The sequence below is a fragment of the Nesoenas mayeri genome, assembly GCF_963082525.1.
Source record: "Nesoenas mayeri genome assembly, chromosome: 2".
In the NCBI taxonomy this organism is placed as follows: domain Eukaryota; kingdom Metazoa; phylum Chordata; class Aves; order Columbiformes; family Columbidae; genus Nesoenas; species Nesoenas mayeri.
The window spans coordinates 79023454-79040425 of NC_137543.1; the positions used below are offsets into that span (position 1 = coordinate 79023454).

The window sequence follows — 16972 nt, forward strand, 5'->3', positions numbered from 1 at the left end:
TGTAATTCAGTAATTCTCAAGAAAGCCTGGGAAGGCCAATCTCCACATGAATTCACCAAGATGACTGCACTCTGGCTCTCCGAAGCAGAAACCAAACAGGTTTCTATCGCAAAATATTTATCACAGAAGATAGCTAGCAGTTCCATAAGCAGTAACGGAAAAGAGACAGCTAAGCCTTTGTACTAGAACTCAGGAAAGTCCTTGTGGGAAGCAAGAGGTGCAGAGCACAGCATGCACCAGCTGATAGACACTGGAACCAGCAGCGCTCTGACTGGGGCTCCAGCCGAGGAGGACGGCTGCCCGCTCCCAGCCGGTAACCTGTCCAGCTGCCTTCCCTGCCCGGATGCTTTTGCTTCAGTTGGTCCCTGAGGCTCCTGACAACATTTCCCAGCAGCAGCACTGGAAGCCGTGGGGCACAGGGCACTCCTTGGGCCCGGCCATTCCCGCCCCACAGCTGCCGGGCCTCTCAGCAAGAGCCCGGGCTGGCACCAGGGGATGGTTCGGACTCAATCATTGCCAAAACGCTGGCACATTTTGTTAATCCAGCAGAGCGATGTAAAGAAATATGTGACCTGCAGGAAGCAGGAATAAATGCAAGGCATGAGTCCTTTATGTCACTGCTTGAATTCCTACCCAAATCTCAACATTCCTGCTCTCATTCAGTATCTTGCAAAGTAAAGGCCTATTAAATACTACCCACACAACTGAAAATTCATCTTTTACAATACCATTAGTTTAGCTCTCTATGACCAATAATTCCTTTTAAAAATATTTTCTCATCCAAAGCAAAAGCTTCAGTGTTTCATTTAATTCGTTTTCAAATTTTTACCTTTTAGTGCAATTATCTTGGAATCTAGATAGGTGATGCTCGGAATTCTTCAATAATACTGGTTTGAATTTTAGCCATGTACCAAAAGAAATATTACACAAAAATATTTTGTTGCTTTATCTCTACAGTTCCTGAAAAACTGTGTCTTGTGGACTTGGATACAAACATACTGGAGAAACTAAAACAGAGAGACCTTAAATGGCCACTGTGATCTGTAACAGTCTATATACATGTTATATACATATGACTGTTTGAGAGCCTGTATTCATGAATGTATACAGTCTACATAATGCAAATCGTTCATTTATCTATGGTTTCATTTTATTTTTTAAAACTACTGTCAGAAACAAGGAGAACAACCATGTGGCGGCACAGAAAACGTGGTTACTGCATTTAGTCTAACCCTCCTAGTTCCACAGCTCATTAACCATGAACTGATTCTGCAAAGCTGTCATTCAGCACAATATTTTCTACACTTTTTTCTTATTGCATTTGTACATGTAACAAATTGGTACAAATGTTTACAATAAAACGTAAAGTTCATTGATACAATGCCTTTGATGGCAGCCATAACTGGTTACTAGCCAACTCTGTAGTATTTTAGAGACTTTTTTAGCTGAACTTGGAAAAATAGGAAATGTATTATAGCTTAAAATAAATGTACATAATACACAGTATATATATTTATACACGTGTATGTCTATGTCTACATACACATATATTGATATAACATTTAAAGTAATGTTTAATTTTGATCAGTTCTCTGAGTGCTGGGACTACCTGGCAAATAAATCTAGAACCGGAATTTGTCCACACTTTTAAATAACGATTTCCACAACTTAGAAAAATATACTTTTACTAAATAAGGTTTAAATTAACTGATATGGATATAGCACGGAGGATAACGGTTTCCAGGCTCTGGCACGATTAGATCTGAAAGAACCCAAGCTACCACGAACTGGTAATGAACGCTGCCCGGCAGCCAAACACAGAGGAGCACAGAAATACCAGCTGCTGCTGCAGCCGTCATCGGTGGCACCCAAATCCTCTTCGGTTCGGCCACCTCTTATATCAGCTTCATTGCCACCTGATGCAAGTCACTTTGTGATTTAAGGCCCGTTCCAACCAGAGCCGCTGTCTTTGCAAAGCCCGCTCCCTGCTCCTGCGCAATTCCTGCCTTGAGAGCCAACGTGTGACCTGCATCTCTAACTAACCACTTGGAGGACCATCAGTACTTGAGCTTCACCATATGGATTTTGATCTACTGCATAGGTAAATATAGTACAGCAAAACATACATACATATGTGCGTGTATATATGTATATAGAATCATATATACATATACACATGCGTGTGTGTGAGTATGTGTACATCTCTACATTAAAAAAAAAATCCATGGAGCTACGTGTACTAATGTGATATACCACGGCTTCCTGCATACATCATCTAATTTTTGTTTTTAAATATATAGGCACCAGAAATAAGATACAGAGCGAATCAACCTTTAAAGTTAAGTCAGTGGACAAGAACTTTGGTAAAGCTTGTCAATATTTATTATTTTTTTATTCAAATACAGTCAAAGTTTATCAGTTGCCATCACCCTCTTCACAAGAGGAAAGTGCATGTTTCTCTTTTCCTTTTCCCTAAAAAAAAATTATACATACGGTGGGGCTTAATGATTCAGGAAAATTCTGAATTAAATGTTTACATTTTTCAAAAGGTTACTATCTTTCTGATGGAATGAAAGCTAAATAGAGTTCTTGTCCTGTGTGTATTTTATTTATTGTATGCATATATATATATAAGTATATATATATGTATGTCTCTGTTTATGTACCTGTGTGTGTGCATATACATCCACACACTTGTAACTGGAGAGAGGAACCTGTTTTTCTCCACTGTCTATGTGGAGACTTACACGTTCCTCCCTGTGTTGTACCCTGCGCAGTATCAGCTCTAGTGACGAGGCCAAACAAAAAGATATAGTTCACCATAGTATATTAGTTTATGTAGCAAAGTCATTTTCCAGCAAGTAAAATAAAGCTCTGTATTCCAAACTTCTTTTCCTTTACATTTCTCATAAAGAAAAGGAAGGAAAAGGAAAGAGGGGAGGGAGTAGGATTATGGCAGTAGCACTAAGCCAGTGGCACACGTGCATGTGTGTGTGCAAATGTGCAAGCACACGCATACACACACACACACACATGCACAGAGAGCAGGGCTTTGGTTGACAAATGCAGATTGTCCAGAGAAGGTGGATGCATAAGTAAGGAAGACTCTACAGTGATGCAATTGTATCTTTTGTGTTTGCATGGAGTGAGAAAATAAATTCAATTGGGAAAAAAAAAAAAAAAGCAAAGACCTCTTTTTAGGTCCCTCATCAGTGAGAGCATACTCAGTATGCTAGAGAATTTATCTGAAACCTTTTAAATCAAGGCCTCTTTATTACAAAAATAAAAACGAACAAACAAAAAAGTATGAGAGACGACAAGATGCTGAAGTGTCACTCCAATCGTCCCTGCAGAGAACAATTGCATCCCCTTCATTATTCATTCTCTTCTCTCATTTCTACGATGTCTGCCATTTCCTCTGTGTGAGGCATGTCGGTCATTGCAGAGTCTTCACCTTCTGTAGCTGCTTCATTCTCATTCCGCTTCTTTTTCTAGATTGAAACAAGCATTTGGAAACCTATCAGTAAGTTGTGCATCAACGCAGTCCTACAAACTCTGGGCACAAGGAGAAGTGAGGTGTGAATAATGGTTATTTTTTTTAGTATGTTATGAAAAGCTAGAGTATTTGTGTCATATTTGTGGCTTGTCACTAATAAGTTGCCTTAATTTAGAAGGTTTTCATAACCTTCCTGGAGCTCAGCCTTCTCCTTTCTAACATAAATGCAGCAACAGAGGCATTTCTTATGCTAAGCAACATCCAAAACAGGTTTCAGCATGACTGGAGGGAAGAGAGCTTCTGGAATCTTTTACATCACAGACTTTTTTATTAAAAAAAAAAATACCCAAAACAAAATACAGAAAAGCAAACAAAATATGAGAGAGAATAAGCTGTTCTAGGAGCAAAGATAAAGGTAGCAACCTAACTTCTCAAATGTCAAACTTCAGGAATTTTGCAAGATGTCAACATTCTGGCTTTTCTTGGTATTGCTGATCCACTGTGATCCCCCACCACACCAAGGCCAAGTTATAGAGTATTTTTGGCTAGCAGAAGCAGGAGGGCATTCAAGAGGCCTATGATTCATCCAGGATGTCCTGGATTAGTAAAGCTAAGAAGCATTCGGCCCCACTACAAAACAAGTTGAAGCATCTGTTCCTTATTATCCCTTTCTCAGCAGGCTGACTAGTTTTACAGAAAACACTTGTACAGCTGACAAAAAATCCCCCACAGGTATTATTGATCCAGCTGAGTTGGGCGTATTGGAGTTTCAAAATTTCAGAAGTGTCTACAACATTTGATTTGCAGCTCTCAAATGCCACCGTAGGTGAAAACTAGTTGGTGCTACTGGTTGGCTCTGCCACTGTCACACTGGCTGCTGAGATGATGCTGTCAGCTACATACTAATTCTGGCAAGGGAAAAAATTAGGTTGGCACAGTTATTTCTACTACTACCTGCACTCATCACTGCAAAAAATTAAGCACCATGTCCCTGGCCAGAAAGACTCTGTTAGATACTACTGTAAAGAACAAGTGATAAGGAGGTTAGTCCAAACATATATGTTGTTAAACCACAGGTCAAGAACAGCCATTTCAGAATCTACAGGTTTCACTCATTGATGCTTAAGAAAAACATGACGGGCTAATCATGACTGTGATCAAAGTCTTCTGTTTCCTTATGAAACTTGAACACTTTGGTCTATTGCTGTGGCCTGCACTGTTATGACCTATCAAAAGTGGTTTTAGTTTGTTCCAACATAAGGTTTTTAGATATTCCAACAGAAGTAGTAGGCATCTTTGGTTGGTCTTTAGTAAGAAATCTAATTAAAAAAAAGGAAAAGTAAATGCATAGATTATATTTTCTTCTCCCATCCACAGAATCCTTCTGCACCATGGGGTGATGCACACACGCTGCTGTTTCTGCTTGGAGTTGCGCCTGGTGCCTACCCAGGGCCTTGAGCACGTAACTGGAAGGGTACAACATGCAGGTACTGTGACGTACCCAGTCACCGAGCCAATATTTAATGTATGTTTAACTTCATTTAGTGGAATATTCTTTGAAATCCATGTACCAATACTACTCCATACATGCAGGACTGTAGTGTGGTCAAGTATGTAAAAGTATGCCTGTGAGAAACCCTTGCCTGTTTAAGTATTTGTAAGCTCTTATTCTCTACTGCGGTAGGAGTATATCCTCTTTTAAGCTACTTCTTTAGATGGTAAAAAAAAATTAAGCAACTCTACTTTTTGTCTATTTCAGTGAATTGGTTTTATAAAGAAACATACACATATACATATAATAAGCTTGGATGAGTAGTTCCTATGTCTGCATAAAGAAGCTATATTGTACTGTAGTAGCACATCTACAGTGCAAAGCAGGTGGTGGTAAGGACATAATACCCATGGTACACATATTTTGAGGAGCAAGAAGCTTACTTCAGACCAGCATGTCCCATGACCTGAATGCCCACTAGCAGCTGGAAGGCACCTTTTGGTTTTATTTCCACCCAAAGAATGCCCAAGTTGCACACTCTTGAGACTGCACAGGGAAGCGAACCAAATTCAGTAAGTGGGGATGCCGGGGAGTTACATTACAAAAGTATATTCTTAATCTGAACTAAAATCCGCTATATCCAACAAATGTTTTCACCAGATCCCGGAGAGCCTAACTCTGATCCTGCAGAGCCTAATTCTTACCTGTTTCCGATAGACGTAACAGGCTGCTATTGCAACCATGGTGGATTCTCCTACAAAACCAGCGAGAAGGGATCCTACTCCAAGAGTGGCTCCATGAACTCTGTGGGCAGCATAGAGAGACAGTAGTCATGGCTGTGTGAGAATGCCTGATTCATAAGTATACTTACAGAATCAATCTGTTGTTAGAAATATTTCCTTCAAAGACATAATGCACTGGCAAAGAAAATAGCTGATATTTTAAAGGACTTTTTTTGTTTCTGAATGACTTCACTGTTAAGTAAAAGAAACACATTCTGAATCAAATTATGGACTAAGAATATCAAGTCTCACACAAAGTGATGTAGAATAGATCATTTAACTTATAAACAAGATATTCTTCCATTAGCTTGCTTAACAATGCATTTAATAGAATGGAAAGAAATTCCCCTTAGGACATGTTTTAGCCTCTCTGGCATTTGCATGTTTTTTCAAAAGGGTCATCAATATCGTGACTACCTAGAACAAAGTCACACTTGTAAATTTATAAATGTTTCTTTTTCAGATATTGACACTATTTAAGCTTTCTATTATGGTTAGTATTTAGGGAAAACACTCTGAGCTACCCAAATTCAGCTATAAAGTGACAAGAAACAGGAATGAAGAGGAATGCAAATGCATGAGCTCTGTGGAGAGAAGAATGATTTACCCCAAGTAAGGCAGCACAATGAGACTAGTGATGAGGACGATAATGCGCAGCACTGAGCTGGGTGCCAACACAAATGTCTTCTTCAGAGTCATCAGCCAACCGGTCAAGTGCGCTCTGACCGTCACTGTTCATAAACAGGGGAAGGGGAGGGGATGGGGAGAGAGGGAGGAGAAAGTAGTAGGAAAAAAAGAATTAGTCTCCTCACATGAGAAGCTTTTTCATGCAGAGACCACTGTTCAGAAATAATCACAGTGAAACTTGTTTCTGGTAACTTTGCACACTAGGAAATCCTACTAGAAATGAAGTAGATCTTGAATCCAAATTGTTTTAACTATACTGATCTTGGAAAAAATAAAAGGCCAGTTACAGAGAGCAATCCTTCCTAAGAGCTGTTCTCTGACAACCAGCTTATTAGACGGTGCATTCCGCCTTCAGTAAAAAATCCCCTTCCCTAAAGAAAAATCATACCATGGCAAATTTTCCCTCCATCATCTCCCGTGTAGTACATAGTGTAACAGCTAGGCACAAAAAGAGATATCTACAGGTACCTATTCTTGTATTTGGAGTTTACTTTTCTTACAAAAACACCTTGTCACATAAGCAGAAAACACTACATGATTTGATTAAAGAAGTTAGAAGTTTTTTGAAGGGAAACATTCTGATTATTGCTGTCTCTCCCTTGAATAGGGGCATTAACTTTTACTCTATATCATTATGCTCTGATGATATCTGAAAGTGCCACTGAGTCTGGCAGCAGAAGAGGAGACTGATGAAGGTGATGTTACTGTGGAGCTGGTCTTAGATGCTCTTCCAAACAGCTAATTTCAGTCTTGGCAAGCATGTCTCACTACTGCCATCCATGTGTGTGCTCTTGGTCAGCTACAACAGACGGAATTCAGACTTTTGACAGCCAGAAGTCTGCTTAATGACAGACTGCTCTTACTGCAACATTTGTATCTTAACTACTGATGTAAATAGTCCTGGTTTACACCAGCTTCAATAAAAAAACATGTTACCTATGTGAGGCCTGCATTTAGTCACTATTGCATACACAGCCACTTCAGGCTCTATGACCACACCTCAGGGTTGGTTTGGTTTTGAGGTTACAGATCATTATATTTTTGGTTTTTACCTGGAATTGGAAAGAAGGAGAAGATGCGCAAGGGAACAACACACAGCTCTGCAAAAGCGAAGTCTACTCCAATTATGTCAACTAAAATCTTCTCTGACACGTTTGGCGTCCAAAACATCACAAAACAGAGCTAGGAAGAACAAAATTAAGGAAGGTTTATATTTCAGAAAGGATGCATAAAAAAAAGATAGGCCCTCCTGGTCTATAATGTGTATTTACTCTACTGATGGGTAGATAATTCTACTGATAATAAATATACATACAGTATATTTATACTTAGCTTGCATTCAAAAACACAGAGTACACAAGTGTAAAAAGAGAGGCATGTTAATGTAAGAATCAATTCCTACTCCTCATGTTCCTCACATATCAAGACTGACACATATAGAAACAATTTTTATGGTGCCTGCAAATGGTTCTACTTGAATGGTCTAATTGGTAGAAAAACAATAAGAAACTTGATTTTCACAGTACTTACTCTGGTTAACACACCCTTATTCGTAAACAGATTATCGAACGTATTAGTAACTAAGGATATGAAGTACTCCAAGACCCAGAGATCTGACCTAAATCTAAGACTAGGGAGTTAAACACGCTGCTGATACTGGTACTGTTGGTAAGTAATATGCCTGATAGCAAGGCAAACGTGTTCAGCATAATCCTACAGACATGGTGCCCTCAGGCCACAAATCTACTAAGTCTTGTTATTTTAAAGAGTGCGCTGTTTAGTCCATACACAAAAGGAAAACTTCCATAAAAACCCCGGAACAAATGGTATAGTGGTAGTACATGAAGCTTAATTTTTTGGTCAATACTGAGGCAGGGCTTCAGTTTGAACTGAGGGGGCTTTTGGCAGGTCCAGCTTTTGTTCATGGCACTCTCTGAAGAACAGTGCTGACAGCCCTTGCAGGAATATTCCCACAAGAAGGGGTACCTGACACCCTTTCAAGTATAACTAGTTTGCTATTTCACTTGATTCTGTGACTAAAAAAGTTATTTCTTCCTGTTATTCTCGCAGTAAAGCAGATGGTAGGGGAGCCAGCTGACTGAACAGGGCAAAATTTGGGACCTTAAATGCTCTGGCACTCCTCTTGTCAGGTTGCAAACCAGTACACCAGCTAAATTATGCACATTGACTGTACAAGCCGATGGCTCTGTAAGACTCTGTAACTCCCCTCTTATAATTTAGCCTACAAGATAGTATTATAGTATCTAGCTCTTCTCTTTTGATCCAGTTGTCACATCCCTACTTGTTCAGATGGCTTTTAAAGCTAGTCTTTGAAGTCCCACCACCTCCAAGACAGATGGGACTTCACACTCATTCTTTGGTTGTGTGCCAGCGATTGTCCTTTCTGTTCAGCCTACAAGTGCCCAGAGCACAGAAGTTTCCCAAGGCCTGTGAACAAGTGGCCTGTGGGAGGTCTCACGTTCTGACCGCCCGTGCGGTGAACAAAACATTTCACCTTCCTGCAAAAAGGCTCAACTTCAGCTTTCTTCTCTACTTCATAGGGTAGGAACCACTACTGTTTTTCACAACTGAATGTTTTACTTGACGAATTTGATGCTGTCTTACAGTGTATCTCCATCACCTATACAGAGAACAGAAATAAGTGGAGGAAGGTAAGAGCAGAAGACAAACTGCGCATGGATATTTTCTGCTTTAGCAGACACTTGTCTCTCCCTGTCAAACTACTCATACAGGGTACAACTGAAGCAGAGGTGGCACTCTAGAGCAGAGAAGGTTGTGTGGTTATTAAAATGTAACTCTACAGGGACAGAGCAAATTCTTTCATTGTCACAGACACCATTAGGCAGACTGCAGTGATTTCTACTCTTATTATGAATGACAGGTAAAGCAACCATACAGGGCATAATTTGTCAAATCTTTCTTCGAAGTCCATTAAACAATATAAGATGCAAAGACATCCACTTTTCAAGTATAATCCACTGTTTTCATGAAAGCGGAGACCTTTATGCTGCTTGTGCTGCACAATGCCATTAGCATCCTACTGAGCAATATAGTTACTGCTGCTGCAAGATTCCATATGTTTCTGCTAACAACAGAATCTGCCCACCCCTAGCAAAAGGCAAATAGAGTAGCCTTTCCTTGTTCAACAGCTGTTTGAAAGAGTATTCTAACGTGGTTAGACAGGCAAGCAAATAAGAGACCAAAGGCATTGCTCTCAATCCTGTTCTCTTTGAAGTTAAAAGTTTGCTTCTGGCCTTAATAAGAACAGACTCGATCTCCATCCAGCTCCTGCGGGAGGAAGGTCAGTTTGCGAATTAGGGTAATGCTTTACACACAGGTGGTATGCAGTCATTCCTCCTCAACTCTTGCCAACCACAGTCTTCCTCACTCCCTGTCCCGCTGATCAGCAGAGAGTTGGTGCTGATAGATGGCTTCAAAGAGCAATTCCTATATAGCAGTCAGTGGGTAAAGGCAGCAGTGTTTGCTAAGCTCAAGACTAAGCAGTTTGAGGAGGTCAGGTATGGCAGCAGACGGATCTTCTGTTTCAGTCTCAGCATGCTTCCATCTTTTTGGTTGCAATATTGAGAACTGGTTTCATTTTGCTATGAGATTCCTCTCTGTCATCTTATGAGTAGAGGATATTCTCATTGCCCATGGCGAACAAAGCCTCAGGAAAAGAAATAAATTGCACAGGGCTTGCATGATCTAAAGCATTACAATTCTACAGTGCTTGCAACTTGAGAAGCTTCCGTATTATTTCGAAGACAAATTCAAAATGTAGTGGAAAAAATGAGGCTCTACTTCAGGATGATAGTAACACTAAACATGCAAAGCAGGGAAGGTATTTCAGCTACTGATTTTATTACAGGTGAGGGGTATTGAAAATAGCATGAAGTCTTAGCTCTTTTTGTGATGCTGAGTGGTCTGTATGATGTTTGTGATTGCCTTGGTAAAGGGTGAAGACTGATCAGAAAGGAGACTGGAGAAGAAGGTAACGTGAAATGATGCAAGTGGTTCAATGAAACAGGGAGTGTGGCACACTGGAGTGGAGTAACCAGTGCTAATTTCAGGGATTCAGATCAGGAAAGACTTTAGGAAATAGATTTACCTATAATACATCTTCTATCTTTCTTTTAGTTAAACACTGTTAGTTTTCTCCTCCCCCTTACATCTTTCTGCCTGTCTGCAAGGTTAAAAATAGAATAAATAGGCTTGGGTAGGGTTACAGTTATACTTTCATTTAATCTAATCAAGAGGCAAAGACAAAACAGTAAAAGCTTCTGCACAGGCCAGCAATGCGCATGCACAACAGCACTGCAGCTTCAGGTTGCAATTGCAGTTGGCTGCAAAGGCTTTATACAGTAATGAATATTGGACTTGGCAGCTCTGCTGAGGCTGAAGCATTTTAATGCTTTGGGACTAAGGGTTTTGTTTGCAGAATTCTAGCAACAGAGTTGATTTGCTTTTCTCTTATTGTATGGTATGAGTGCAGCATGATACTAAAGGATAGTTTTGTTAAAGCCTTTGATCATTTAAACAGAACTTCAACTGAACAGTAATGAGTGCTTTAAAAATACAAGAAAAAGGGGAGTGGAATGCTACAGAGAATATACAGACCTGAGTAAAGACAGTAGTACTTATTATGGTGGTGTTATCTCTGTATAAACAGCAGTAGCCTGAATGTTTCTGGAAGTGTTTTAATCATTTGAACTGATCTGACATGTTGTGCTATTAGGTAATGTGCCTTTAACTGATCTACAGTAGTAAAATTTGATAGACTTTACTAAGTATGTCAATAATTTACAGCACCATAAGAAAATCAGTACAGCTGCGGCAGATCAGCTCACAGCTCTGGCTGTTATAGATTAGTACCGTCTCCCTGCTAAAGGTAACTGGGGTTGCCTAAGGAAAGGGCACAAGGAGCAAGGCAAGTGCAGAATAAGGGATGCCGTTTCATGGCTGCGTGGTCCGAGCTGCTGGTAGTTGCAGCTTCAGAAGTTCTATATCTGCGGTGCACCTCCACCCCATGCAGCATTATGTTGTGCATTCAACACAGCTGGTATCAGTGATTTGTTTGTTTGTTTGTTTGTTTTTCAATTCAGTTGTGCATTAAAAAGATCAAACCCCCTCTCACTTGTGGCTTAGACACTCTGCGTAACTTGTTGTGCTTCCTTTCATGTGGAATCTTGCTATTCTTCGTGAGCACATGCAGTGTCTAGGCATATTAAAAGGTTATATATCAAAAGCTTCTGCTGTGGGCAAGCCGGAGAGAATACACCCAATCTTTGTTTCAGTAGGGAAAGTACCAAACTGCTGGTGCTCAGTCCAACTTCTTTTTAATCTCTTAAATACAATTCATGCATTTCACTTTCACAAATGATTGTGACAAAAGACTGTTCACGAGGTTTTGTTTTGGATGCTGCATGTGTGGGTTTGAATGCTGGTAGTTCTTGAAAACTAACACATCTTTTCATAGGCCCTGCATCGCCTGGAAGCTATTTCCATTTATTGTGGTTGCTGACAGGGATTACTAAACCTCAGAGACCCACTACATAATGCATTATAACACATTATGCTAACAAAGGCAATTGTCATGTGTACAGTAATCTGCAGGGTGCTAGACTGATTTGCCTTTTGACATTTGTAGAAAGCTGCCTGTGTTTTGGGACATTCATTGATACATATAAGGCACAAAAGAGTGTTCCAGTGAAATATGAACAACAGTATAGCATTTCTAGACTTCAGTGCAGTCTCCAGTTAAAAGAAGCACTGCTTGGTGACAAAGACACAACATGGCTATATATTCCTCAGAAGAAAGCAATGAAATCCAAAATAGATGTTTTTAAAAATAGGTTAGACATATACCAACCTGAAATGAGACCAGGGAACATATTTTACCATGGGGAAGGGTACCCTTAACCTGTTAAAGGTTGTCCTGTGATGAAATACAGTTCATGTTTTTCTCTTGCAAAACAGCTCTCAGCAGCTGTTTCCTTTTGTTTGTTGAACTTGCTATATTTGCAGAAGTATGCCTGTCCAAGTGAGGTGTTTTACTCTCAAAATACTGTTCTATGTATGTATTGAGGACTGCATCTTAACTAATTTAACCCACGCCTTGTCCATGACCTTTCTGTTCCTGTTTATGCTACATGGTGCCTGGTGAGGGCAGAGGAAATTTACTTGACATCTTATTACATGTATCAGCTTTGAATTGCACCTCACATATTTGGGATAGTATCACTTAAGTTTATCACTTCTATTAACATAGAAGAATATAAGTCATATGATTTTGCCTTTTGAAGTGTGCAACAAACAGATCAAAAAGAGTCTTACGTGGTCTAATCTCCTGATTTGCTGAACATCTCTGTGGCCTCCCTGTTTCTCTCATAAACACAACTTCCATAATTCTTTCTCCTTTCAGAGCTTGTATCACACGAGATCAGCTGATCTCACAGATAGGTTTGTAAGTCAAAAACCATCTTGTTCTAACTTGCATCAGTGTGAAAATCTGTATTTGACCCTATTCAACAATCTATTCTGCAAGATGCTGGAAAAAATAATGGTTGAATTTGTTAGTGCTGTTCTTATATGTAGTCCAAATCCATACTTTCACTGACCTTGAAAATTCAGTTCTCTAAATGACTGTGTAGTACTGGGGGCTTGCCACTCAAAAACTTATTGTAGAATTTTAATGTTAAAGGAAACTGAATTTCTCTTCTGTACTTTTATGTAGAAGAATAAAAGTTAACAACAGTTTTGCACTATTAACTACTAATACTGGAACTATAGAAACAGCAATTAGTTACACACCTTTTCAGACTATAGTCAGACTGTTTTTCTGTGTTGAATATAGCTGTGCAACTGGATACAAATTCCTAATACCTCCTGAAGCACTCATTCCACTACGCAGCCTCTCAAGTAGTTGAACAACATGGAGAATGTCCAACAGGGTTCTTACGAAGGAAGGAGATCCAACTAGTCATCGTTTTAAAAAAATAAAGGACTGTGTGTTTTATTGTGGACCAAGAAACCAAAAAGTCTAGGTTTCATCATAAAGACGTTATTCCCTGTTGATGGGAAATCACGTGAGTTTAACATGAAACTAGCCAAGTGAAAAACTTGTTGCCTTTAAAGACTCAGGTGTGGGGTTTTTTGTTTTGTTGATGTTGTTGGTTTTGTTTGGTAGTTTTTTATTTTAGGCACACTGCTATAAAGAATCATAAAGTTCTTGGGAAGCCATGGAGGAATTGCTGGGTATGGTACGATACTGGAGACCAGAATCACTGGCTTGCTATGGAAACTTGCTGCATACCACAGCCTGGCCCACACCAGCGGACCTGCAGAATCTTATGCTTTCTTTGCTGTAAATCATGTCTGAGAGCAGTCTTTGCACAGCCACCCCAGTTTTGGCAATTTTGAGGAGTCTTTGATACACAGTGTTTAAAACGAAAACCAAAAAAAAAACTGATCGGCCCAAATGGAGACGTTGAATGTTCCTGCAGTCCGATACTCTGTTGGGATATATCACGATGATGTGCTTATGTGTCCCATTATTCTGAAGTGGGCAGAAAGCGAGTCCTTTTCTTGTGTGAGAAATGGAAGGTTTTCAAGACCAGACTGGCCAAAGCCCCAGGGAACCTGCCCTGACCTCACCGCTGCCCCTGCTCTGAGCCAGAGGCCGGGCCTGATGAACTCCTGAGGCCCTTCTGACCCGCACAATCCTGCAGTCCTTTAAAGCAAAAAGCTCTGGACCTGTGTGCAATAAAAATGTCAGACCGCAGTCGTATTTGAAAGCATTTTATCATAATGCTGATGACTTGGATCACAAGGACATTCTCTTATAGCAATTATCCCTCAGGCGCACACAAGTCAGTATAGATTTCTGTGAACTTTGTGTTCTGCGAAGGGTGGTGTAAAGCTGAAAACAGCTGTCATAAAATTTGTCAAGCAGCAGGGGGAGCAAAAAAAACCAGAGCCTGCTTGTGGGAAAACTCCCAAATTTCATATCTTCTGAAATAACTGGTTTCTACAGAGCTATGTCTCCCACTGCCTCCCCCAGCCTTCCTTATAGTTCAGAGTGTCGAAGCATGACATTCTTTGGAAATAAAGCTAGGTCCAGCAGCTGCACAGTGCACTTACTCCCTGATAGCATTAACGTGATGCCACATCTGCTTTCCGCTCAGCTGCTGCTCAAAGTACTTAGGTAGTATTTTTCAGGCTGGGTTTGGCCACTAAATTGTTTAAGGTAGGAATTAATTACATCTCCCCATTGAATTATATACTGCTTTACTTTTTACAGAAAGTGGAATATTTTACTGAGTGTTTTACAGCTTCACTTTTAAAAAGCTTGAATAAAGCAAAGCTGGCAGACTCCTAGGCTCTCTTTCAAAATTGTCAACTTCACCAGTCAGACATTTTCTTCTGTCCCAAGTTTCCTGCAGCCCTTGCTGCTTCCTATTGCCATGATGGAGTTTGAGCAGAAACATGCTGCAGTGACAATTTTCGGCCCTTCCTATTTTGCTTGCTCCAGCCACTCATGCAGAATAGACCCTTTGTGTGAAACCTGAACAATCATGAAGGAGTCATTAGTCTCCACCTCAGTGGAGCAAACAGAAATCCTTTGTTCCGGGACAAAGGCTCAGTGCGGTACCATGGATGGGACAAGGCCCTCGTGAGGATTTTATAAAGTCAGCCTCTGGTGGTCCAGTATCTTCCCAAGCAGGCAGGAACACATCCACCCACGTCTGAAATAATTTTTACTGAAGTGGGAACAAGATCTGACTTTGAAAAGGTAAAAAGCTTCTCGAGCGACTGTCTGCCAATATGTCACTTTCCAATTGTTATTTTTGTGCCGGCAGCCTGGCACAGATCTTGGAGTTCAGACGGGCAAGATCAAAGTGGTGAAAGCAAACCCATCCACTGGATGGGTGGTATTATTCTAAACGCTGCCCTTGGCATCCATATAGTGTATGACAGTAAAGTTGAAAGAAAGTGGAATATCCTAGATAGGACTTGGGAAATCTCCTGTAATGAAGCCGCAGATGAAATAAGACTGGAGAGTGTGGGGGAAATCTGTACCTCTTTTTTTTAATTTCCTTTCTTTGTATGCTCAAGAGAGGTAACGACACTGAACTCAGTCACCCAGGGAATTCCAGATATCGGCACTGTCAGCAGCTGGGGTTGTGTCCTCTGAGAGGGACTGGTTTCTTGCCATGACATTTCTTCCTGTGGATTTTACTGCCTCTCAGTCCTGTTATCGCATGACTCTAATAAAGCCCAGTTGTAACCTTTGATAATAAAGCAATGCAGAGATGTAAAATAAAGGCAGTCAATAAAAGACAGGAAAAAATGACTGAACCTTGAACACAAATCCAGTGGCCTCTGCAGTGGCTTAAACTTTTGGTTGCTTTTTGATCTGTGGCTCTGAATGTCACAGATATATACAGTGGCAACAAAACATGGCTTTATGCATGTTTCCCTTCATTTATCTACAAACTCCATGGAAGGCTAAATAATGCTATACACTACTTTGGTTCTGAAGAAAGTGCAGTTCGCACTGTTTCTTAAAGCCGGTTGCTAGCCATGCCGAAGCTCTTATTTGTTATAAAAAGGTATTCCTAAAAGCAATGAAAAAATACCAGGAATGGAGAGATATGCTGCAGTAGCTATGCTGAGTCTGAAGCTCTTCCACACTACATAGGGGGAATTAATTGTTCTCAGAAGAAGAAAAGGAGATATTTAGAGAAAATCTCCTATTGAGGAGAGCTGTAAGCATGATCTTGGACAGGGGAAGATGAACTACTGCTTTGATTTGTATGAACTGGACAATGTACTATAAAGTACGCTTGCTTTAAATTTGGTGGAAAGGGAATGAGGATAGGCAACATTAATCTACAGTTTGATATTGTGTGATGCATTGAAAAAATTCAATTATTATCCAAACTCTGAAGTTCCACACTCAGGCTTAACTTCCTTAAAAAAAACAAACAAAAAACCACACAGAAATGATATAAACTTGGTCAGCTTTAGAAAACAACAAAGGCTTGGCCTAGTTAATGTAGTAACACTTCAAGAAAGTTGGCTCTTCAAGTAATCTTCCATTTATAAATTCTAGTGCAGTGCCTGATGACCAATGTGCTTGAACTACAATGCTGCAAAACCCTACCTCATGCCCCCAGCCATGTTTATTAAAACACAAGCACCTCACAAACTTAAAGGCATTCTTGCCATCAGAAGTCATGTTACCTTTCTGATCCAGAATTCAAATTTTTGATTTCTATGGAGTAACTTAGTCTGTGCTATGTTATAGTTTTGAGCACACGAACAGCGATAAACTCAGAGTTTTCATTGTTTACACAAAATAAATCATCATGACAAATCCTGTTTTCCATGTTGTGGCTAAGCTGTTTCTTCTAGTAAGGTAAAAATGCTGTGGTAGCCAAATGCTCAAGATAGAAGAGATTAATGAGGTTTATAACTGGGTGTCATATTGCA

At 40.1% G+C, this 16972-nt stretch overlaps 1 protein-coding gene across 1 annotated transcript in view; it reads right to left on the minus strand.

Moving 5' to 3' along the window:
• Positions 1–2820: 2820 nt before the first annotated feature.
• Positions 2821–16972, minus strand: part of ANKH (ANKH inorganic pyrophosphate transport regulator) — a 97677-nt gene continuing 83525 nt past the window's right edge. Inside the window, exons 9-12 of the mRNA XM_080339297.1 lie at positions 7510–7639; positions 6378–6501; positions 5693–5792; positions 2821–3491 (exon numbers count right to left, since the gene is read on the minus strand). Of these exons, the coding sequence (XP_080195423.1) occupies positions 3375–3491; positions 5693–5792; positions 6378–6501; positions 7510–7639 (471 nt within the window). The 3' untranslated portion in view covers positions 2821–3374. The remainder of the gene's footprint in view (positions 3492–5692; positions 5793–6377; positions 6502–7509; positions 7640–16972) is intronic.